This window comes from Drosophila sechellia, chromosome X (genome assembly GCF_004382195.2).
Source record: "Drosophila sechellia strain sech25 chromosome X, ASM438219v1, whole genome shotgun sequence".
NCBI lineage: Eukaryota > Metazoa > Arthropoda > Insecta > Diptera > Drosophilidae > Drosophila > Drosophila sechellia.
Genome location: NC_045954.1, coordinates 15,203,392 through 15,226,328, shown reverse-complemented (window position 1 = coordinate 15,226,328; position 22,937 = coordinate 15,203,392). Strand labels below are relative to the sequence as shown.

General features: G+C 49.2%; 5 protein-coding genes across 12 annotated transcripts; 2 read left to right on the top strand and 3 right to left on the bottom strand.

Moving 5' to 3' along the window:
* Positions 1-238: 238 nt before the first annotated feature.
* Positions 239-2,138, top strand: LOC6620366 (p21-activated protein kinase-interacting protein 1-like). Its single transcript, XM_002044538.2, has 3 exons — positions 239-1,209; positions 1,269-1,345; positions 1,440-2,138. The coding sequence occupies exons 1-3, from the start codon at positions 451-453 to the stop codon at positions 1,930-1,932; spliced, it is 1,329 nt and encodes a 442-aa protein (XP_002044574.1). The 5' UTR covers positions 239-450; the 3' UTR covers positions 1,933-2,138.
* On the bottom strand, positions 2,129-9,092 carry LOC6620364 (histone deacetylase 6). 3 transcript variants are annotated; one of them, XM_032726313.1, is made up of 9 exons: positions 8,360-9,086; positions 7,142-7,432; positions 6,930-7,060; positions 6,681-6,864; positions 5,835-6,106; positions 4,374-5,781; positions 3,682-4,314; positions 3,462-3,549; positions 2,129-2,839 (listed from the first exon to the last, which is right to left on the bottom strand). In XM_032726313.1, exons 1-9 carry the CDS (start codon positions 8,360-8,362, stop codon positions 2,442-2,444), a joined length of 3,408 nt encoding a protein of 1,135 aa, XP_032582204.1. In that variant the 5' UTR covers positions 8,363-9,086; the 3' UTR covers positions 2,129-2,441. The 3 variants fall into 3 exon arrangements, with proteins under 3 accessions (XP_032582204.1, XP_002044572.2, XP_032582205.1); XM_002044536.2 differs by lacking the exon at positions 3,462-3,549 and having other exon boundaries at positions 2,746-2,839; positions 8,360-9,092; XM_032726314.1 differs by lacking the exon at positions 3,462-3,549 and having other exon boundaries at positions 2,746-2,839; positions 3,721-4,314; positions 8,360-9,092.
* A 285-nt stretch (positions 9,093-9,377) lies between these two features.
* On the top strand, positions 9,378-11,643 carry LOC6620363. The gene is made up of 2 exons (XM_002044535.2): positions 9,378-10,895; positions 10,952-11,643. The coding sequence occupies exons 1-2, from the start codon at positions 9,497-9,499 to the stop codon at positions 11,419-11,421; spliced, it is 1,869 nt and encodes a 622-aa protein (XP_002044571.1). The 5' UTR covers positions 9,378-9,496; the 3' UTR covers positions 11,422-11,643.
* Positions 11,574-13,981, bottom strand: LOC6620362. Its single transcript, XM_002044534.2, has 6 exons — positions 13,753-13,981; positions 13,473-13,689; positions 12,558-13,415; positions 12,377-12,494; positions 12,156-12,315; positions 11,574-12,093 (listed from the first exon to the last, which is right to left on the bottom strand). Exons 1-6 carry the CDS (start codon positions 13,979-13,981, stop codon positions 11,726-11,728), a joined length of 1,950 nt encoding a protein of 649 aa, XP_002044570.1. The 3' UTR covers positions 11,574-11,725.
* A 1,771-nt stretch (positions 13,982-15,752) lies between these two features.
* LOC6620361 (DNA topoisomerase 1) lies at positions 15,753-22,809 on the bottom strand. Of its 6 annotated transcripts, none has more exons than XM_002044533.2 (8): positions 22,486-22,808; positions 20,894-21,108; positions 19,432-20,389; positions 19,296-19,372; positions 17,073-18,202; positions 16,748-16,998; positions 16,533-16,684; positions 15,753-16,458 (listed from the first exon to the last, which is right to left on the bottom strand). In XM_002044533.2, exons 1-8 carry the CDS (start codon positions 22,510-22,512, stop codon positions 16,356-16,358), a joined length of 2,913 nt encoding a protein of 970 aa, XP_002044569.1. In that variant the 5' UTR covers positions 22,513-22,808; the 3' UTR covers positions 15,753-16,355. The 6 variants fall into 6 exon arrangements, with proteins under 6 accessions (XP_002044569.1, XP_032582208.1, XP_032582207.1 ...); XM_032726317.1 differs by lacking the exon at positions 22,486-22,808 and adding an exon at positions 21,234-21,479; XM_032726316.1 differs by having other exon boundaries at positions 16,533-16,998; positions 22,486-22,809.
* Positions 22,810-22,937: the final 128 nt, after the last annotated feature.

Genomic DNA, 22,937 nt, shown 5'->3' with positions numbered 1-22,937 from the left:
TTTCATCCTCAGCTGGTCCAGTAAACAAATATACTAAATTATGAAATTCAATGAGAAACAACTGAGAGAGTTAAAAACTTATTTTTCAGATATTTATCGATATCTTACACGACGCCAGCCAACACCACCAGCAAGTCACATTAAATTTGTAATATGCTATTAATAATTGTATTAGAAAATATGGAAAAATAATATATACGCTTTTTTCCTCCGATGCGCAATAGAGATGGCAAATCATCGATGATTTCTCGAATAACATCGATGACTGTGATTTTTCGTAGACATCGATGTCATCGATGTTGGCGTCAATGTTTCTCCGCCTTTAGCTTCGAATAGTCGTTGCCGCTGGAACACGTGCTGACAGCAGAAACAAATTCTTGAATAGAATTTAGTGACATTCGACAAATCCATTTTTTTTTTCTATTTCCATTTTCATTTCGAACCGCTGCCATGCCGCCGGAAATCGAGATCATATTGGGCACCTACGAGGAGGTCTTGCTGGGCTTCAAGCTCATCGAATCGCCGACTGACGGCTTGACCAATCCCGTCAAGTTCCAGCTGAAGCAGACTTTTGCGGACAACTCCCATGCAGGATCCATTACATCGGTGGCCGTGCAGTGGCCTTGGGTGGCCACTGGCGGTACCGACGACAGGATCTTTGTCTACGACATGCGCACGCGGAAACAGTCGCAAATCATACTCTCGCACGCTGGCACAGTGAACACACTGGAATTCTCGCCGGACCTGTCGCACTTGCTCTCCGGGAGCGACGATGGCCATATGATCGCCACACGCGTGGGCAGCTGGACCAAAGAAGGCGTTTGGAAGAAGGCCCATGCCGGCCGCGCCGTCACCCACATCAGTTGCCATCCTAGCAGCAAGTTGGCCTTATCTTTGGGCTGCGACCAGGTGCTGAACACCTGGAATCTGGTCAAGGGCCGCGTCGCCTACAAGACCAATTTAAAGAACAAGGCTCCGCTGGGATTCCACCCGGGCTGCTTGTCGTGGTCCAAGCAGGGCGATCACTTCACACTGAGCGGTCCATTGACTATGGAGATCTGGGGCATCGAGGGCGCCAATGTTATTCGTCGCATTGATATGCCGGCGAAGCCCATTTGCGTCACCTGGCTGGATGGAAACGAGTGTCTGATTGGCCTGGACAACGGTAGCATTGTCTGGATTTCCCTTAAGGACAAAGATGATACACCAGTAAGATTCGCGCTTTCTCAGCCTGTTATCTATGATACTTAAGTGCGCCTACTTTGCAGCCCACCTTCATTCCTGTACACAATGAAAGGGTCAAGGCCATCGCCTATCTGAACGAATTACTGGCCACCGTCTCTAGGTGTGTTATTCGATGAAAATCCAAGCTACATCCAGATCACTAGGAACACCCATCACCATATTCGTTTTTACATATACAAATTTATCTTTTCCAGCGCTGGTGAAATCAAAGTCTGGAAGATCGACATGGAAACGCGCAAGCTGGAGGAGATTGCCAGCACCATCGTTGACTTCCGACCCACCGCCATGGGCCTGCTGGATCTCTGCCAGTTCGGCAATGACCAACCGGTGGAACAAGGCATCAAAGTGGAGAAGAAACCAATGGCGAATGTGGAGACTGGCCAAAGAGCCAAGCCGGCGGCACCCCGCGGATTCGTGACCATCGAGTACGAGCAGGATAAGGAGCTGGATGCCGAGAAGAATGGGAAGGAGAAGCAGAACAAGATACAGGCAAAGAAGGCGCCGCAGAAAGCCGAGGAATCCTCCGAAGAAAACATCTCATCGGAAGACAAGGAGAGCGACGACTTCTCCGACAGCGACAGCGATGTCTCCAATGATCACGGCGACTGGGAGAGGAAGCCAATGAAGCGCAAGCAGCAACCTACTCCAGCCTCCAAGGGGAAGGCAAAGCAGCAGAAAAAGAAGTAATCTTTAGTAGCTTAGGTTATGACTATCAATAACTATTGAGTTAATCTAGAGATATAGCTAGAAAAAAAAGAACATGGATGAACTGTCGATTAGACTGGGATGAATAGAAATATGAATAATAGAAATATGAATATGAACTTAAAAAGTTCGATCTCATTAACTGTACACTGTAGTGTATTCGAAAATAAACTCAAAAAACACTTGAATTGTTTATTAGATCATTAGTTGATAACAATTTGTATTTGTGTAAATGGTAGGGTGACTGGTGCCAGGATCTCCAGGGGATGACCGGCTGCCAGCTGCAGCAGTTTTCAGATCAGTTGCGGATGCGAGCTAGAGGATTGGATATGGGGTGCTCAGTGGGCCAGGAAGTAGTGCACTAGGTTTAGGTAAATGCGCTCCAGCAGCGGCCAGAGGTGCTCGGCCAGGAACTGGATTAGGTGTCTGAGTGGCGGGCAGAGCGCGCACAAGTAGTCCGTGAGGGCGTCCAGCACGCGGATGGCTAAGGGTCAGTTGTTGCGCTCCAGTCGCAGGCAGATGCTGCTACCGGCGACATTGTCATCATCATTATTCTCATCATCCTCATCTCGACCATCGGGCCCCGTCGCATAGCATCCATCCTCGCGCCACGCACAGCCATGTGTCCAGGCCATCGGTTCCTGGAACTTGTCCACGTGCAGCGGATTGAGGTAGGCATACAGGCGGGGATGGTCCACGTACGCGGAGCACGCGTAGCACCACACAGACAGGTCCGCCGTGCTCATCGCCAGCGGATGCTGCTCCTCCACCGAATGCTGCTCCATGTGGGCGTTTACATAGCGACCGCAGGCTACATGCCTGCAGCTCAGGCACACCCAGTTCTCCCCCGTCGATCCGCAAACGCTGCACTCCGCTCTGCTGTCTAGTGCTGGTTGGGATGGGAAATCGGTGAGAATGTGTGTTAGTCGTTAAAGGATTGAACAGTGTGTAGCTCAAGAAGCAGTTTACATGCAGGCGATGTATCAAATGTTCTAATGTTTTAAACTAAGATAAAGGTAGATCAAAGTAAGTCACACGGCAGATTTTTGGTTGAAAACCGAAGAAACGTCATTTTTCGCACGGATTTCGATTCAGTAAGGATTGAAGCACAAAGACTTTTTAAAAAACGCAATAAACACAAGATAATGAAAGAAAAAAAACAGCCGCCAAGCTCAAAAAAATTGCATGCCATATGCACATAAATCATTAAGCAGTTATAAATAATTTAGAAAAGTAGCCAATTTCCAATTTCAAGCACAAAAAGCAAAGAAAACGATGAACATTAATAGAAAGAAGAGTCCTTAAAATTGGTCAAAATAATAGCACTTCCTGTAAATGATTTCCTGATTTTTTCAGATTTATAGGGTATTCACTATATGCATTTCAAACAACATTCCTGTTTAAATAAAATGTTAAATAAGTTATTGAAGAATTAACTTGTAACACAATTAGGAATTGCTATTATCTTGACCAAAAGGTGAGGGAATCTTCTCCGGACTGCATTGGCTTACATCGGGGCGCCTCCTCCGGACGCAGGAGCCTCAAGTGCGGACACGTCTTGAGCGGATACACGGCGAACATCTCACTCTGTTCGAGGGCCTGACACGCGAATGGGGATTGGGAACGGTATCGAGGCGCAGAGATTGCATGGCATGGGATTGAGATGGAGAAAGGCACGAAAAGAAGCGATTAGTGGCGAGCTGAGGGATAAACGCAGTGCTGTCCTCGTACCTCCTTGTTATCCGCCAAGTAGTCGCTGAGCGTTTTTACCTTGACTTTGGGCTTGCTCCCGCTGGGCCGCTCATCGCCGCAGTCGGGACGATCGACGGCGGGTCCGCTTGCCGCAACCGTAGCATCGTCATTTGAGATATTCAAGTGTCGCAAGGAGGCGGTAAGAAAATCCTCGTTGTTGTTCTCGCCCACGACGGGATCGCGCGGCAGCCGCCGTCCGACGAACTCCAGCGAGCGCCAGTGGTTGCGCTGCACCTGCAGGCACAGCTGCAGCGATTCCACACAGCTCTGGAAGGCCACCGTTGGTGGCTTCTGCAGCGCCGTGGCTCCTAGCTGGGGCGTCGGCACGGGATCACCCAGCAGCGTCTTGGTGCACATGGTCATCGCGTACGAAATGGAGTTCACATTGTAGCCACCTTCCAGGCAAACGATTATCCGACCGCTGGCCAAAGCCGACAGCCAGTGGGTGAGCATGCCGTAGCCCTCGGGCGTCACCTTGCATCCGCCCAAGGGATCGCCGATGGCAGCATCGAATCCGGCGGATACCAACACCAGTTGCGGATTGAACTCGTACGCAATGGGCATGACCAGCTGCTGGAAGGCCAGTGCGTACTCCAGGTCACCCATGCCCTTCTGCAAAGTGAGTGGAATGAGTTGGGCTCGTAAGTGTGTATATCAATGCGAAAACCCACCTTGTTCCAGGGTATGTTCACATTGAAGCCCCTGCCGGCTCCCTTGCCCACCACATCGAAGTTGCCATCGGGTCCCTTGGGGAAGAAGGAGCCGTGCTCGTAGCGATGCAAGCTGATGTAGAGCACCTTGGGATTGGACTCGAAGATGTGCTGCGTCCCATTGCCGTGATGGACGTCCCAGTCCACGATCAGCACACGCTCCAGACCGAAGTCCCGTATGGCATACTGCGCCGCAATGGCCACATTATTGAAGATGCAGAAGCCGTGCGGATGATCCTGCTCGGCATGATGGCCCGGCGGACGGACGTTGCAGATGCCGCTGCGGGACTCGCCACGCAACACACTGTCCACCGCCTGCAGCACTGACCCGGCGGCCAGGACGGCACAGTCGAAGGTGCGCGGATGCAGGTACACCGAGTTGTAGATCCCAGCAGCGTCATGCAGTTCCTTCGGCTCGCGGCCAAGCAATCGACGCACTGTATTCACATGGGCGCGAGTGTGTGCCAGGCACACCTCGTCTGTGGTGGCCGCCCTGGCGGACAGTTGCTTCATCTGCGTCAGGAGACCGTAGTCGTCGTGCATCTTGTGGATGTGCTGGATGCGCGACGGCTGCTCCGGATGCCCCGTATCGTTTAGATTGCAGTGCAGAAGCATTTGGGCATCGTAGGCATAGCACACCTTCACCGACGGCACCGATAGCTTGGTCTCCGCTCGCAGCACCTGCAGACGAGCCGCATTGCTGACCACCTTTTCCGGTGGCAGCGGAATGGCCGTATCGCGCGTAGGGTAACGATCAACAGGCGGTGGTCCGCCCATCCAGTGGCGCAGCACCGTGTGCAGATCCTCGTCCTTATCCCGATCCTGCAATTCGGCGCAATCATAGGTCTGCTGGAGCTGCAGACACCGCCAGTGGGGTCGGTGCACGGCAATGCAGCTGAGCAGGGCCTGGGCGAGTTCCGCACGCGGCAGTGGCACTGTCTCCACCAGCGGCGGACAAGGATCACCCAGCAGGGAGCGCAGGGTTAGGGCCGCACCCTCGGCCAGCGAGTCCAGGCAGTAGCCGCCCTCCAGAACGACGGCCACCCGGGCATCGGCCAGTCGCAGCAGCGGATTCAGCAGGTGCGGATAGCAGGCCGGCGTCACCTCCATCTCACCCTCCGGACAGCCCAGCGCCGCATCATAGCCAGCCGAAACGATGATTAGCTCCGGCTGGAATTCCAGGGCCACCGGCAGCAGCAGCTGCTGGAAAATGGCCAGGTAATCGCCATTGGTCATTCCCGTCGCATTCAACGGCACATTAAAGTTGTATCCCGTGCCCGCTTCCGATCCAATGGCGTGGTAGTCCGACTCGTGCAGATGCGGCCAGAAGCTGCCGTGCTCGAAGCGATGGATGGAGAAGTAAACCACCCTGAAACACATACACGATGAATGAGAATACTAAACAGAAATGGCCCACTTTACCTGGGATCGTTGTAGAAGAACCGCTGGGTTCCCTGTCCATGATGCACATCGTAGTCGATGATCAGGATGCGCTGCAGCTTATGGACATCGAGTGCGTGCTGGGTGGCCAGTGCCACGTTGTTGAAGAAGCAATAGCCGTTGTACTCGGCCTTCATCGCATGGTGACCCGGTGGCCGGATGATGGCCATGCCATTCTGCGCCTTTCCGGTGACCAGATGGTCCACCAACTCGATGGTAGAGCCGCTGGCCAGCAGGGAGAGCTCGAAAGTGGACTGCGGGTGGGAGGCAGATAGGGTTATCAGTGCTCTATATATAACAAGTTCGGAGCTATTAAAACACTGAATCTTATCTAGGATGGAATAGTATGAGTACTAGCCTATTTTAACGAATTTACAGTTCGCTTCAGATTGCAGGAGGATTTAGCTAATGAAATATAAAGTAATAAATGCTGTGGGCAGTCGTAAATCAGACTAAACAATAACTAAAGTTTGAGCAAACTAAATTAATATTGCACGCAATATAAAGATACAATACTGAAAGATAATGACAACGAGAATATACATATTAGAATTACAATCGGGGAATAAATGCATTTTAAGTTGCGAGGAATAGTCATTTGCCTTATTTATGCCAGTCACTCAACCATTTACATTTATGCACCGCACTGTACCTGTGCAATGGGCCGCATCTAATCTAATCTGCTCCAATTTGCATTTATCAAGCCGTCGAATTAAAAACAACGCAATCTTCGCAAGCAATCAAGTGCAAATACAATAAAATGAGCTAATTTGGAGCCAGGCACTTGGATGCACTGTTCCATGGATCCCAATGGATGCGCTTGCTCACCGGATGAATGTAAATTGAATCGTAGCGGGAGCTCAGCTCCTCCATGCGCTCGTCATCGCGAATCCCGGACGTCTCCTTTAGCCGCTCGAAGTGCTCCTCTGTGTGCAGGCGCAGAATCTCATCCTTGGTGGCCGATCTCGAGGGCAACTCCAGGCAGCGCTCCGTCAGATTTAGTTCGCGACAGCTGCATGAGGAGATTAGGGAACACATATCAGCTTAATTCGTTTCGTTTTATTCAAATATACTCACCGTTCCAGGACGCGTGTGAAGCGCTCGGGACACTCGTAGTGCTCCTTGTCCCACAGGCAACAGTGCTGGCTCATGGACTCATCGTAGATCAGTGCCGTGGGTTTCCGCACCATACTCTTGCTGTTGACAGCCTTTTCGCAGGTGATGGTTAAAGATCACTTGGTTAGGATCGCACAAGGACAGAGGATAGAGGTCAGTCAGTTAGCACTCACATTCTGGAATATATCCGTGACGCTCTCCTGCGATCCGCAGCCCTGATTCTTGAGCATGTTGTTCCGCGCTCGACGTTTCGCCTCCAAGAGCGCTGCGCTCGGTTTGTTCGTCTTTCGCGGATCGGCGGCATTAAATCCGCCGCTGATACTGCCGCTGCTGCTGCTGATGCCGCCGGCAGAGCCACCCGCCGCCGTCGGCGCCCCTGGCGTGCCCGTCTTCGATTTACTGGCCATTGCCCGCGTCTGAATCTTCGCCTGCTGCGCACTCCGTCGCGTGACGATGGGCGGGCTCTGCGAAAACGAATTTGAATCTTTAGTAAGCAGCTCCCGCTGGGTAGACACACAACGCAGCTTCTAGCGGAGATTCATGCACAGATGGATCTCGAGTGCTGCTCCCACCGGCGAATTTGAATGCCCACTCGAGTAAGACAAGAGCTCAGGCATCCAGTTACTTAACCCTTTCCAAACAACCACAGGTCTGGGCCTTTTTCAATCGCAGATTACCTTAGGAATTGCAACTAATCTGGGTACAGGGGTTACCAAATAACGCGCACCATCCACGGTCAAGTTCTTTAAATTTCAGTTCGGTTCACTGCTTACAATTTATTAATTTATTGCTGTGGCAATAAATTTAATCACGTTTTAGAATATTAAACATTCTTTTTCTAAATTTTATCAATTGGAATTAAACATGTGCTATAATGATATAAACAATTTTACACATGTCAAAAAAAAAACTTCAAATCTGGACTCCAAAATTTGTTTATTTTCCTGCTTTGTTTTTTCCTTTTTGTTTTTCCTGCTCACTGCTGGAATTAATACTGTACTTCATATATATGTTTCTTTTTCTTTCGACCTTCAAAAACGGAACGTGTATTCCATGTATATACATGGAGGTTTCACTGTATTTTGAACAACTCCACGATTGTTTCGAAAAGCTTCGCTTAAATATATATTGTAGCATGTAATCAACCTCTAAGGACTTTGAAACTGTATACGTTCTTCACGCAGAGGCTTCACTGCGCTTTTAGTGGGCAAGCGGCCAACTGTTTACCACGAAGTTTGGATTGAAACTGCGCCGATGGAGGAGCTCGAAACCTGGCCAAGAAGCTTGCACTGTGCGTGTGTGTGTGGTGTGTGGGTGTTGCTGTTTGGTTGCCACTGCCGCTTTTGACCAAAACAACTCGAAACTGGCGGCAATAATCCGCCAGCACTCACCATGTTTGTGGTAAAACGGGAACTTCAAGTGGGATTGCGAGTTGGCAAGCAAAGCCAAACCGATCCGAACCAAACAGAATCGAACCAAGCGAAATCCGTATCCGAATCCGAGTCCAAATCCGAATATCCGGCACTGGAAGTGGAGCAACTGGAGTGACTGGAAGCGCGCGGGGGAGCGGGACGGAGTGATTCACAGCTGCTGGTTGTTGTCGCTCTTTAATATCGCATTCACAGTATTTATTGGTTACTTCTTTTCCGCTCCTCGACTCCCGTTGTTTATCGATTCCTTGCAGCACACTTTTCTCTTATAAATTAGCCTTATTTTGTGTCTCGCTCTTACAGCCGCAACGAATGTTTGTGTGTGTTTGCGCTTCAATTGCTCTGCATTTGTGCTGTTGTCTTTTATCGTTGTTTTTGTTGTTTCTTACGTGTGTTTGCTGCTGTCAAACAGCTAATACTTAAAGCACTGAGCAACAAAATTAAGCTTTTGCTGGCGATTTTCTTTTGATTTTTGGTAACGTTGCAGTTGATGCAGAAGATGCAGCAACAGTAACAGATACACAGACACTGCAGCGCGCACACACACAAGGACACGCGGGAAATCAGAACCTGAACCAGAAATCACACACAAGAATGTGGGTCCCGGGCGGTGGAGCGCTGTGGGGGGTGGAGAGGCGGAGCGAGAGAGAGAGATGGAGAGCGCGAGAGACAGAGTGAGAGAGATGGGAAATGAGAACGCGCGGGCGGAGAGGAATGCAATGTTTGTGTGCCGTCTTCTTCTTCCCACTTACAACGCTCAGCTGTTCGACCGATTGACACAACTTGTTGAATAATCGGTGCTAGTCGACGGCCAACGTTATCAGCTTATCGATACGTGTTTATTATGGGAAATTGCATGATTATGATAGAATGTAAAGTGCATAGATTGGTTATGTAACACTGATTGCGTTTATGCGGTATTAACGATTTACCTCTCGATAAAAGCAGCATTTGAAACATTATTAATATTAATATTTATATTTCAAAATAGGCTAGTATCGCTCACCGCATCGATAACTACTGCTTGAATTCAGAAGCTATCGATTCGAAGGGCTTTTGATTCAAGGTCGCCATATCCATCTTGTGGCTTCCGCATCCATGCTGCCATTTGTCCAGGAGAATGTGCCGGAGATGCTGCTCCAGCCGGCCCGGTTGGCCTTCTGCGCCAATCTTCACGTGGGCCGACCGCGGGATGACCCCACCACATTGGTTCTAGCGAGGAACCTAAAGTTCTACGAATTCCGGCGCAAGGTTCTGGTGCACTACATTGATTTGAAGGACAAGAAACTAAAGCAAATAGCCAGCCAACTGGAGGCCTACGACGGACCGCTTTGTCCCTTTCTGTCCAAGCAGGAACCCACTGACGAGAAGGTGGACTGGAGCATGCTGGATCCGCCGGAGGATTTGCCCCTCAAATTCGGCAAGTTTGTGTGGCAACGGCAGGGCATCTACCTGCTAATTCAGTGCTGGAGGCACCTCGTCGTCCTAAAGAGGCCCAAGGATCACGGGGCCAACTTCGAGCTGGTGGCGGATCACAAGGATGTGGTGGACTACCAGATGGTCGAAGGTCCCATTCCCTTCCAGGCCGTCGTGGAGCTGGAGTTCGGTAATGGCAAGCGCCAGCGTTGCGATTTCCAAGAGGATTTCTTAAGTGAGGAGCCCAGCACGTCCAAAAATGCCGGCTTGCCCGCTCAGGATTTCGAGAGCCTGTTGCAGGAGGTGCACCGTGCCGAAGCCGAGCTCAACAGCCAGCGAATACAAAACCAGAAGGAATTCGCCATCGTCGAAGACCTTCTATACTTCGGCACGCCGGGCCAGCGTTCGCTGCTCCTTGAGGAGAAGCAGCCGCTGCGACGACTCGGCGATGTATGGACTCGGATCTGCGGCGATTATTTCGTTTTTGGCACACTGCTGGTCAACAACACTGGCACCAATCGGCTCACCATAGTCAAGGAGCTGTATCCGATTGTTGTAATCGAACCACACACCGACTTCAGCGTGGAGCATCGCCTGTACGAGCTGCCTCTGCAGGCAGATGGCCAACCACCCGAGGACTACGAACAGCTGGCGCAGTTTTGGGCCTGCCAGGACCAGCATAGCAGGCGTCTCAAATGGCGACCGGTGGAGAAGGAAAGAATACTACCGCCGGAACGATCTGCCGCGATGGTGGTGCGCCTGCGCCTGGTCGATCTCCTCGAGGCGGAGAAACTCGTATTGATAGCAACGTACGAGATTGGCGAGGATGCATCCCCTAGGCAAATCCATCTCATTACCTTCGATGTGAAGAAACTGCTCGATAAAACAGAATCTTTGGCACCCACATTTTCCCCCGCCACGCTGCACCAAGACTTTTTGGCTGTTATTATGACGCACACGGCGCGTTGCTCCCTGAAATTGGAATTCCAGTCGGCCCAGGATTGCAAGACATTCGAGCAGCTTCTCGTCTCCAAGCTGCAGTTTCAGTTGATCCAAGCCCAGGAGGCAGACAAGGAGCCGAGTGAGTAGTTTTGTCAAGAGCTCCTGTAGTCCCTTTTAACTCAGAATCCCTTACAGCTTCCGACTTGCTGGACGACAGTGATCCTGGCTCTCACTTTCAGTCTTCCAACATCGCCGCCGATCCTGTCCAGCGTATTTTCTACAATCGCCAGCCGCTGTCACAGTGGTGTGACACCTTGCTGCTTCGCGACGATCCCGGAAAGCATTGGCATGTTTACGCCAAAACGGACGATCGGTTGCGTCTGCTACTGCATCGCCTGACGCGCGATCTCCTCCAGCTGCACTGCAACCTCAATGTGCTAGAGGTCGCTGAGCACAACATGTCGCCTGCCGACATGGAGATGGAGCTGCTAAACAGTCTGTTCGAGGAGATGGACGCCTGGAAGGTTTTGAGTGAGCCGGCAGCCAGTGTGGAGCAGCGCCGGGAGCAGCTGACGCAGCTCAACAAGGCACAAATGGCCAGCGATGTGTTGGCTTCTATGCTATTCACCGATGATGATGATGATGATGATGACAATAGGGCGTAAATGCGTTTTGTTCTTCTCTTCGCATTGGCAAATCTATGTATCTGCTTTGTTAGCAATGTGTTTTATGCATTGTTTATTTTTATAAAAACATTTTGTTGTATTGCATTCTTGTCAGAGTTGTAAACAAACAAATTAAAACATTTACGCGAATGTTAAAGCACATGTGAATAGGAAAAAGGTTATAATAAATGCATGACTCGTTGTGTCATTGTGTCACGATTACTTTTAAACTTTACAACTTAAGGCTAAGTGGACTTGGTCTGGCTGGAATCGATAGGAGTTGGGCATTGTGGCATCCGCATCCTCACGTGCTAATGCGCCGCTGCTGTTCCTCGCTCTTGATGATGCTATCGAGAACGTTCTCCAGATTTTGCGTGGCCGCCGACAATTCGGCATTGTCGCTGTACGAGTCCTCGACGATCTCCTTGACCTTGTGCAGCAGCAGCTTGAAGTTTACCATCTCGGTGTCGCGGCCATCGCCGCCGTTTGCCGGTTGCTGTTCCAGCAGAGCACCCAGCGGCATGGGCAGCGGCAGAGGAGCCGGCAGGGATCCAGGTCCTTGTCCTGGCTGGACACTCGAGCGACGCTGGTCGAACCACAAGCTTATGTCGTTGAGCGAGTAATCCGATTTGTTTGCCTCCAAATAGCTGCGATTCAAGTCGGCGCCATTTACTACAAGAAACAAATAACTTAGAGGAGCTTTCTTGTGGATCTGCTGTAGGTTCTCTTCTTACTGGAGTGCGTGAGATTGGCACCCACGGGCGCATACATGTCGAATAGCATCTGCCGCTGAGGCGTGCTGGAGCTAAGGAAAGTGGAGCTGACTAGGGGCGCAGCTGAAGGCGCCACTTGAACAGCTGGCGCAGGTGGCGGGGAAGTTACCGCAGAGGCATGCTGGAAGTGTATATAAATGGAGTTAGATCAGCTTTATGGACCGAATGTGTGGAAACCTCACTGATAGCTGTCGCATATCCTCGATGATCTGCAGCAGGAAGCACTGATGGGCGCTCAGAAACTGCGATATTTCCGAACTAGATGCGGTGGCCACTGTTTGCAGCTGGGTTTCCAGCTTCCTGAAATGCAAGAGAACCTTAAGGCTTGGCTAAAAAGTGTGGCGAAAACGGGAATATACGCACGCATTTTGCAAAAGCAATCGATCGATGATGGACTGCAGCCGGCTGGACGCCTCGCTGGCTAGCCCTGTCAGGGAGCAGAGCTCCTGCTGCTGTTGCTGCAGGACTACTGTGCGGTCCTTCTCCTGGCACTGACTGCGCACACTGCGCGTCTCCGCGGGAATGGGCGTGGCAGCGGATTGACCCAAGGCGGGCCCACTCTCCTGCGCATTGCAGAAGCCGCGACGCTCCTCCTCCTGTGTCTTGCGCGGCATCACCAGCCAGCCGCACAGCCTGGCCAGATGGCGGGTCCAACGCAATGGCGGCTGATCCTCCACGAACACCTCGCACATCCGATGACCCGGCTCGTGGCGACCACCAGCGAAGCCCACCGCAAAGCAGGGCAGGCACAACGATATATCCCTACACACCTGACAGCGGAAACGTATGCCCACAATGTGCTCCTTGCGGCAGCCGGCACAAGAATTGCTGTGAATCAAATGCTCGGTGTCCTCGATGCGTTTCACCAGTGCCAGCAGATTGCCATAGATCAGGAATCTCGTCTGGACGCCCGATCCCGTCCAGAGTTTGTGGAACTGCGGCTCGGTCAGTCCGCCAACGCCATGTGGACAGCGAGCAAAGCACTGCTCCATGGCCAGCGGAAGATTGTGAACGCCATAGGCCTTGGCCTCGCCCAAATAGCTGAGTAACTTGCTCAGCGTGGCCAGGAGCTGTTCGAATGCATATCTGGAGATGATCTGAGACTTGGGATCGGCCAGCAGGCCAAAGATGTCGCCCACCAGGTGATCGCTGCTATATAGCTTGCACAGCAGTATGAAGGTGATCCTGATCTCTAGCAGGGATATGGAGTGTCTGCGTTGCCTAGCGAAACCAATCAAATATCAGACGTATTCTTAAGATGGCAGAAACTCAACCCACGGATCGTAGACATTCCAGAAGAAGTTGGCCAGCAGCCCGGTTGCCCTGTCCAGTTTATAGTTCGCATCCTGGTTGAAATGGCCCAGTTTCTCGCAGGCGAAGTATACATCGTGGAGCAGGGAGGTCAACTGGAATGGAGGAACCATCAGCTCCAGGCCGCCACTCAAGTTATGGCGATCCAAAATGGCCAAAACCAGCTTGTAGGGGATTTTTCCGGCTGCAATTTGAAGGTTAATCCTTGGGGACTCCTCCGAATGGACCACCTAGGCGACTGACTCACTGTGAAATATCTTTTGCAGCGCCACAAATTTACTGGCGCACCGGTATACCGTGTACTTGTAATCCCCGTAATCCCGCTGCAAGTCATCCATGATGGTGGATAGCTCTTTGTCCACCTGTTGCTTTTGTCCTTGGGCACCTTGGGATCCCTTTTCGCGGGCAATGGACGCCACGGCCTCTGCGCTGTTTCGCAATTTTGTCAGCTGCACGGGCACCGACGATTTCAGCATTTTGGCAGGCGTTTATTGTTATAAATTTCCCTTGATTTTCGAATTTATTTCAGTCTCTTTTAAACGCGTCGTTTCTCGCGATCTCTTCCTCTTCCGTTAGCGCAAAAGTCAAATCGTGTGGCGTGAGGTGGCAACGCCGCGCGTGTTATCGATATCACTACGCCGAACCGTTAGTGATTTAAATTTGATTCAATATGCTTACTATCATTAATTAATTAATTATAAATCATCCGTTCGTTCTAAGAATATTTGACTATGAAATGTGGTAAATAAATTTGAACAACGGGAAATGTAAGCTGCATAACTTGGGTTTACCTTAGTATTATCCCAATTTCAAAAACAAATCCAAGTTATTTAAAAACCCTTCTTTTGAATGCGAATAATTCCCAACTGAACGAGAAAATAGAAACACTGGCACATAAATTTTAAAATTAAATATATATTTTATGTATATTTGCATCATTCCATTACAATTACATTACCTTATGCTATTTTGTTTTTCATTTAATTTTCTTTCGATTTAAAATAGTGGGCTTCTTATCATTTCACTTTTTGTTGTTTTTTGTTTGCTTATATCAATATTATAATATGCCAAGTTTATATGTGAGTGTTGTGGCGGGGCGGGGGGCGTGGCTGGGCGGGCGAAGAAGTGTTCGTAATTAGTTTATTTAACTTTTTGTTGCCTTTTGAAAGCATTGTCCCGCTTCCGTATGCGAATCGACGACATACGTACAAAGATGTTTGCGTTCACATTAATCACTAATTATCATATGTGTGTTTGGGTTGCTATTTATATGTATATATAAAGATCGTTCGCTCTTCATTTGCAATGCGCGTTTGCCATTTATGCTAAGGGGGGAGGGGGAGGGGGGCGTGACGCGAGATATAAATTTCCATCGATTTGCTTAGTTAAAAGTACGGCCATAATCGTAGCTGTTGGGATCGGAGCATATGGGTGTGCGGATGTTCCTAACTCTCCTCCTAGATGCTCCCACCTGAATCCCACGGCCATCGACTGACTCGACTGAAGGATCCAAGCGAAGGCTCGATTTTTACAAGGCTCCTCCTCCTCAGGTTTAAGGTATAGTTTTAGCTCACTTAATTGCACATACTTATAGATCCTATATGTATAAAGTTCCCTTCTTTTAGATTAAAGTGGTTTCTCTCGCTGCGACTGTTTGCTTGGCTGTGGTTCAGTTTTGGTTCATCGAATCGAATTGAATTGCTCGGTTTGATTTGTATCTGCAATTGGTTTTGAAACCTGTCTGCATATTGCGGGCTTAAGGTATTGAAAAGTTAAGGTGCTGGTCTGCAAATCAATTTAGCCTTTGTATATTTCGAATTGTTAACGAAAATGATCATAGGGTACGAATCAAAACGAAACCACATCGACATCCATATATCCAATGGGGCTTGGCTCTTCATTTTCGGGGGATCGGGCGGTCGGCAAATTGCGCTGCTTCAGAGTTTGAATTGAATAAATTATGCTATGCTAAAAGTTGGGCTACAAGGTGTTTCTCTGTTCAGTTTTCACTTATACAAATACGCAGTAATCGTAATATTAATATTAATTAATAGTGAAAGACATTTTTCGCTAAACAAAATCAACTATAGGTAAACATAAAAAAGTTGCGTTCTAAATTGTGTAATTTTACGTTTGCTTTTGCTATTAAATACATATATAGATATATATATGATGTATATATATATCTATATATATATATATGTAAATGTATGTATGTATATTAAAAATAAAAAATATATACAAATATTAATATACACATAGATATAAATATATTTATGTATATATGTTTTATATGTAAAATTATAAGAAAGGGCATCTTGACAAAAAAATTGCTTTGTAAAAGCATAGAAAATTATGCTCCTCATTTGTTTTTAGGTGGCGCGACGTCTTGCACAGGTTTCACATCTTCTCTTGCCTTTAACGTATAAAACTGACATATTGCATAACGATATAGGAGTGGTGTTGGGTTTTGGGTGTGCACATAACGCAAGTTAGACTTCGGCATGGCGTGCACTTGATCCCATTAAACGATTCAAAGCAGACAAAACAGACGCGTACAAGCGGTTCCACGACCACGATGCAGTGCAGCATTCCGTCTCGCTCATTTTGGCTAACAATCCCTCCACTGCGTTGGCCAAAAGCTGGACATATGCACTACCTATTGCATAAACTGTGGGCCAAACAATGGCGGGACTAGCCTGGAATCTATCTATTAGCCGGCCTTGTGGTGGGTGATTTGTCGTTACATCTTCTTCGATTTTGTGTGTGTTTGATGGTGTGGTGGAGGATGGTGGAGGAGGCGACGTACGTGTGTGTTTGTGTCTAGGCGTGGCTGTGAGGAGAACCCATTTAGAAACGATAATTCTCATCGGCCATGTGCACGGCCCACAGAAATTTGGTTCTTTGCGTTTTGTTGAATATCTTCTCGATCGGCACGTCATTCTTTTTACACCTGCAAATGGATGATGGAGCACCATGCATATCGTTGAGTGGAATGTGCTGCTTTTGAAGGGAGAGACGACTTACCAAGCCACCGATATGCGTGGATCAAGATAGTTTAGCTTAGATGTGCCCAGGGCAATGGTCTTATTCTCGTCTCTATCAGTCTCTTGTAGTTCTAGTTTCTTCAGCTGATCCCTTAGGCGGTCCAGCTGTTTGCCCTTCTTCTCGTCTCTCGACTGCATTGGGGTTACAGCAATTAAACATACTGTGTGCAGAAGCATCGTCTCGCATATACTCACATTATACTCGGACTCGCATTTTTCGATGGCTTCCCGCTTGGCCTTGATCTTCTCCTTCAGATTCTCCATTGACTTCTCGTGGCTCTTGGGCACGGAACGCTGATGGTTACAGAGGATGGCCACGGCACGATTGGCGCGATTGTAGGCCAACAGCTTTTCCGGCACCGTGGCGCTCGGATCGGTCAATAGATCCAGCTGGCTTTGCAGTGTTTTCGATGCGTTATACGTACGGAATACCTTGGCCGTGAGACCTATTGCGTTGGCCAATAAAAAGCCAGGAGTAAGTATGGGGAAAGATGATGATAGATAATTTGTAAGCACGCACCTTCCATCAGCTCCTTGAGATGCTCATTAAGCACCTGCGTGTTGAGACGATCGAAGAGGTCGTCGCCCTCCTTCTTGTGCTCCATGAACAGTTCGAGGTTCTTGAAGACGCGCTTCTCCACCTCGACCTCGTTGTAATACCGAATGGAGTCCTTACCGGGGAAATCGAAGACCACCACGTTCTCCTTTCCGTTCAGTTCCTTGTGGAGCTGGACATGCTCCACGCGGAGCGAGCAACAGCCGACGGTATCGGCCTGATCCTCGTCCTTTTCGTTGCCTGCTCTCAGCGCCAGTTTGTCGATGAAGTAAAGGGCCACCGCTCGCTGGCGAACCCTCATCTCCTTGGACTTCCACTCGTCGCGATAGGTGGCACGTATCTTATCGATTACCTTGTCCAGGCGTCGCGCCGTCTCATACTTAATGTGATCCTTCTCGCCCTTGAGTTTCGAGGAGGGATTCAACATGATGTACTTGACCTGGCCCTGCACGTTCTCAATCCAGGAGGCCAGCCAGGTGACCGTGTTGTCGTGGCGCACCTCCTTCCACCGAGATCCGGGCGGCGGTGAAGGCACCTTCGAATCTTTGCCACAATTAATGGACACATCGCTGGCATGGATGCGCCGCTTGATCATGCCCATTTTGGGATGCTCGCCACGGCCACGGAACAGGCCCGGCGGCTCCAGGCGGAAGTTACCGATCTTCTCCTTGTGCCCATCAATCATGCAGAATCCGAATTCCTTCATCAGCGCCTCGTTTTCGTTCTTCTTGATCAGCTTCTCCTCCTTGCTGGCTGCCTTGCGCTTTTCGGACTCCGCCTGGAAGTAGTTGAACATCTCCTGGAAGCCGCACTTTCGGAAATCTTTGATAATCTCCCTCTCCCTGGGCGTCATGGACTTGCGGAAGTCCTTGAAGAAGTTGTTATTGAACACTTCCTTGGTGCAGTAGTCGTGGTTCAGCATCTTGGCATAGAACGTGGCCGCCTCCTCCGTTTCCTCAGAGAGCTCCAGCGGCTTGCCATCGTAGTAGAACCGTACATTGCGTGGCACCCGTTCGTATCGCGGTGCGAACACGGGTCCCTTGTGCTCCAGCGTTGACCACTTAACGCCATCGGCGCGCTTCTCCTCTTCCCACCTGGAATGTAGGATGATTCGGGTTAGTGCTTCACATACAGGCGGGAATAAGAAGACTGAACCTGCTATAGTTGAGTTCAAAATGTTAAGCACCCCCGATCGTCGGTGAAATATTATTAAGTAACTTTCTAATATAAATGGGTGCTACTACTATGCTAGTTTTTATAGAGATTATAGGCTAGGCATTGCTAGCAGTAATCAAGATCTGACAATTGGGTCCACCCTCTTTTTTTTAAGAATAGAAGCACCCTAATCAAGTCGCACCATCGAACTTGCTCTTCCTGGACGCTCTTCCGTCGCACTCTTCTCCTTTTGCCCGCAACGGTGGCTATGGCCACCATCCGCTGTCCGAGCACCAGGCAGACACTTTGCTTTTCGAATAGACGCAATGCCGCCCAAGAGCGCCACATTTGGTTTGGTATATTTCCAATTTATCTATCGCATTACGCAAAGCAGCAAACGAGCAGCCGCGTTCGAACCTAACCTCAAATGAGCATTTTTCGGCCTGCTCAGCTGTTTTTTCAACGCAACTGTGCATGGTGCGGGGGGTGCAGGGGCTGGAGCAGCGCATGCGTTTCGTGGCGAATGTCGCTCGCCGCACAGTGAGCGCCAACAGATGCCGCCCACACGAACGCCACTGTGCGGCGAGCCACAGGCGGACCACAACTTGCGGCAGCCACTGTGCGTCGGCGGTCCGCTGAGTGTGTGACTTTCGGAAATGTAGGTCAGTGACATCCAAAACTTCTCGCAGCCAAAAACACATGGCATGTGTTGTGCCGCCGCCACACGTCACAAGCGGTCGCCTTGAGCTCGGGCGAATCTGAGCAATGCGTACTGAGCGTTGCTTCGCCTCGATATAATCAAGTACTTGGCTGCGGGAGAGCCAGCGCCACCTGTTCCAAAGGCCTTTCACCGCGAATAACCTTTTCGCAGTGAGTAGGCCAAGTTGCTGGGATTTGCACCGAAAGTGATCATAGCCCTGGCATCTGAACCTTTGTGAGGGGTATCCATTTGAATGGAAGGCTCTGCACCCATCTCTTCCTCATTTTTCTAGACCATTTTCTATGATAATCTTGATAAATCGGACAGCTCACCAGCGCCACACCTCCTCCTCCTCCTCCTTCACCTTCGTCTTCTGCCGTTTGCCGGGGGATACTATAGGCTCGGGTTCCTGGAACACAGTGATACATTGATTGATTGTTAATGGGTTGAAAATGATAAAGGGGCTACCTTTTTCATCTTTTTCTTTTTAGGCTTGACACTGCCGTAATCCTCACTGGGCTCTTCCTTGACCCGCTTCTTCGACTTTTCCTTGGACTCCTTCTTGATCTTCTCCTTCTTGATCTTCTTACGCGCCAGCAGCGGAATGTCGTCGTCGTCGTCATCCATGCCGCCATCAGGACGATCGGTTGGCTCCTGTTTGCGCTTGCGCATGGCCAGCGGCACATCCTCCTCGTCGTCGTTCATCTCGTCGGCCTCGTCGTCCTGATCATTGTAGTTCATGGTGCTGTCCTCTTCGGCGTAGCTCTGCTCGTGCTTCACCACGAACGGCGGCTCATCGGCACGAAACTGGGACATGGAGTAGTCACAGGAGCTGGCTTGCGACAGATTGTTAAAGCTCTCCTCCTCCTTCTTGATGTCTACGATCGATTCCTCGTAGCCGTTCTTATAGTTGGCACCGGCAACGTTTCCATTGCCATTGAAATTGGTGTTGGCGGCTGCGGCTTCGTAGCTACCGAGCTGTTGCATCTGGTAAGCATCCGACGGGCCCGAGTGCATCAGCTGTTGGGAAACGGGCTCCGGCTTAACAAACACGCCATCGTACGATGCCTGGTCTTTCGAGGAAGATGAGCTGCTGTGCCGCGAACTGGAATGTTTGCTCTTCGATGAGGATGAAGAGGAGCTCTTGTGACTGCTGCTGCTGCGCTCTTTGTCACGGGAGCTGGACGAGGACTTGTGCCGGCTGGATGAACTGCTGCTGCGATCCTTGTCCTTATCCCGTCGCTCCTTATCCTTCGAGGACCTCTTGTGGTGGCCCGACGACGACTTGTGCTTGCTGTTGCTCCCATCCCTATCCTTGTGGCCGGACGATGAGCCGCTGCGATGCGAGTTGCTGTTACCATCGCGCTCCTTGTCCTTGTCCCGATGCTTTGACGACGAGCTGCTGCTCTTGTGTCGATCCTTGTCGCTAAAATGTAAATGGTTAGGGTTATTAGTTGGATTCCTTGTGAAATGGTTTAGCCTAATCTATAGCTCTGAAGAAAGCATTACTCTATATATAATATTGAATTATCTGCTCTAATTGCAGCTTCTCATTCCATATAAATATGTACCTTTTGTTCAAGCTTCTATCTAAAGTCGTTTTCATGGGAGAGAATTTGAATTACTTAGGAACTGAACTTGGAAACTTAGGCCATTTTAGACAGAATACAGGCCATTTAAACAATACAGAATAAAGTGATAGCTACTCCTTTTCATTAGTTTGTCACTGTATGATTATAAAAACTATAACCATGAGCACATGGGGAGCAACTGTCTCTTAATATAAGCACTATTATGAATCCCAGGTGATTACATTGTCCTTTCCTGACTTTGACCTATTTGGACTGTTCCAGATGGTTCGACACGAGTGGCCCGAATCGAATCGAATCGCATAGAGTCGAGTCAAATCGAACTGCTCCTACATACGTACCGACTGCTGCTCTTGTGCTCCTTCGAGGAGCTGGAGGAATTGGAGCTCTTGTGCTCCCTGTCCCTATCACGATGCTTGTCCTTGCTGGAGGATTTATGCTTGCTGCTGCTGCTGCTACTGGTGCTGTGGTGGTGATGGTGGTGTCCGTGTCCATTGGTGGTCACCCCGTTGGATTGAACCACCTCGCAGCTGCCACCATTTTGTATGTGGATGCTCTGCGGGCGCGAGAGAGACGGCGAGATGGAAGAAAGAAGAAAGGGAGATGGTATAAGTTAGTTAGTACGTATGTATGTATGTAGATGGACCAGCTGAAAAGTGAGAGTGAATCCGGGCCAGAAACCTGTGCATCCGTCGTGTTGGCCCAACTGGTCGCCATTCTCCTGTGGATCTACTCGATTTCTGGCGATGATTGGCTATTATCTCGTGTCTATCCGCTCACCACGTGGTGAAAATCAACCCTAACAAATGCCGCGTAGGAAAATTCACTTTAAACTACCAGCAATGGGTTAATCGAAGAAGAAGAGCCGCCGAACGATGGCGACAGGAAATTGAAAATTGTTTCCGAATCACTTTGAATAGGTTAATATATATTTTAAAAAAAAAAAACACCTTGCCAAACAATGACACCAACACACGCACAAGAGTCGTTTAGAATACAGAAAATGGTTTCTCTTTCTTTTTTTTACACTTTTTGCAGCTTTTTTTATATTTTTTTTTAAAACAGCTACACACACAAACACATCCCCCCGGGGTTATTGTTGTTATTGTGGTTGCACATTATTCATCGCGAGCATTTTCTAGTTACTGCTTTTTTTTGTTTTTGGCTGTTTTGGGGTGGCGCATCTGTCTTATCAGACGACAGAACACCTCCGTACACATTTATGTGTGTGTAGAAGTGTAATTGCAAAATGGGACACTTGCAATTACATATGTACATGAACGCAGCGGTCCACAACCAACAACAAATACAACAACAACAACAGCAGTAGCAAACACATGTGATATTATGTGTGTGGAAGAGGGCAGTGTGACCAAATTTGGTAGTAATCGACGAAAAACAGTGAAATTGAGACGCTGTGCGAACATAAATAAGGCAAGAAGTTGCAGTGAAAATGCAGGGAAAAGAGTTAAGTTAGTTAAATGGCGTTTTTGAGGGATAAAACTGTGGAAAACCAATGTTCGAGTGGCTGGTGAAAATACCAGTTTCGAAAAAATACCAGTCAGCTGCGGCCACACTGTGCCAAATACATTTCGTCTGCCTCGGCTCTTCCCCACTCTGCTTCGCACCCTCCTTCGCCTTTTCCCACTTGCATTGTCGCCATTTTCGTCAATTACCAAAAGACCTCTTCTTACTTTTTTTTTTCTCTGCTCGTTGCATTTTACGCACTCTGCTGGCAGCGACGCCGACAGCGGTGCCAGCAGCGAGCGGTACACTTGCAACTATCCTGCACACCCTACAATTATGCCGTTCAGAACTTAACTTGATTTTTGGGACTGACAAGCAGGCTGCAGGCGGCAGGCAAAGTCCCCCCATTCAACACGTTTGCACATTACATAAAAAAAGGAATGGATTTTTCGTTTAGGGCACTTACATTTTCGGCAGCCACATCCCCACTCATTTTGCGGAACTCGCTTAGCGGTTTTACTTCTATTTTATTAGTTCCTTTCTTTTCTTTTCACGCGTTTACACTTTTCGGCTGACGGTTTTCGTTAGGATTTTCAATAATATAATGTTGTCGCTCCTTTAAGCGGCGCCAGCGGCGGGGAAATAAAAGCGCACTGAAGTTTTTTGAAAAGAACCAGCGTTTGGTGCTTTTGTCGATGCGATTGCCCTTGCTTTTTGGCTTCTTCGCGTTTTACGGAACGCAGCAGCCACGCAGTCTCCCCGATAGGCAGCGATTGGTTCGGTCAAGTAGCGACTGCTGCTATCGGAGTGCGATAGGTCGATAGTTCGGATTCGGACAGTGTGACCATCGGTGCCCCTGTCGATGTCAGCCTGACAATATATTCGCACACTATCGATAGTCTGGGTACTGAAACAATT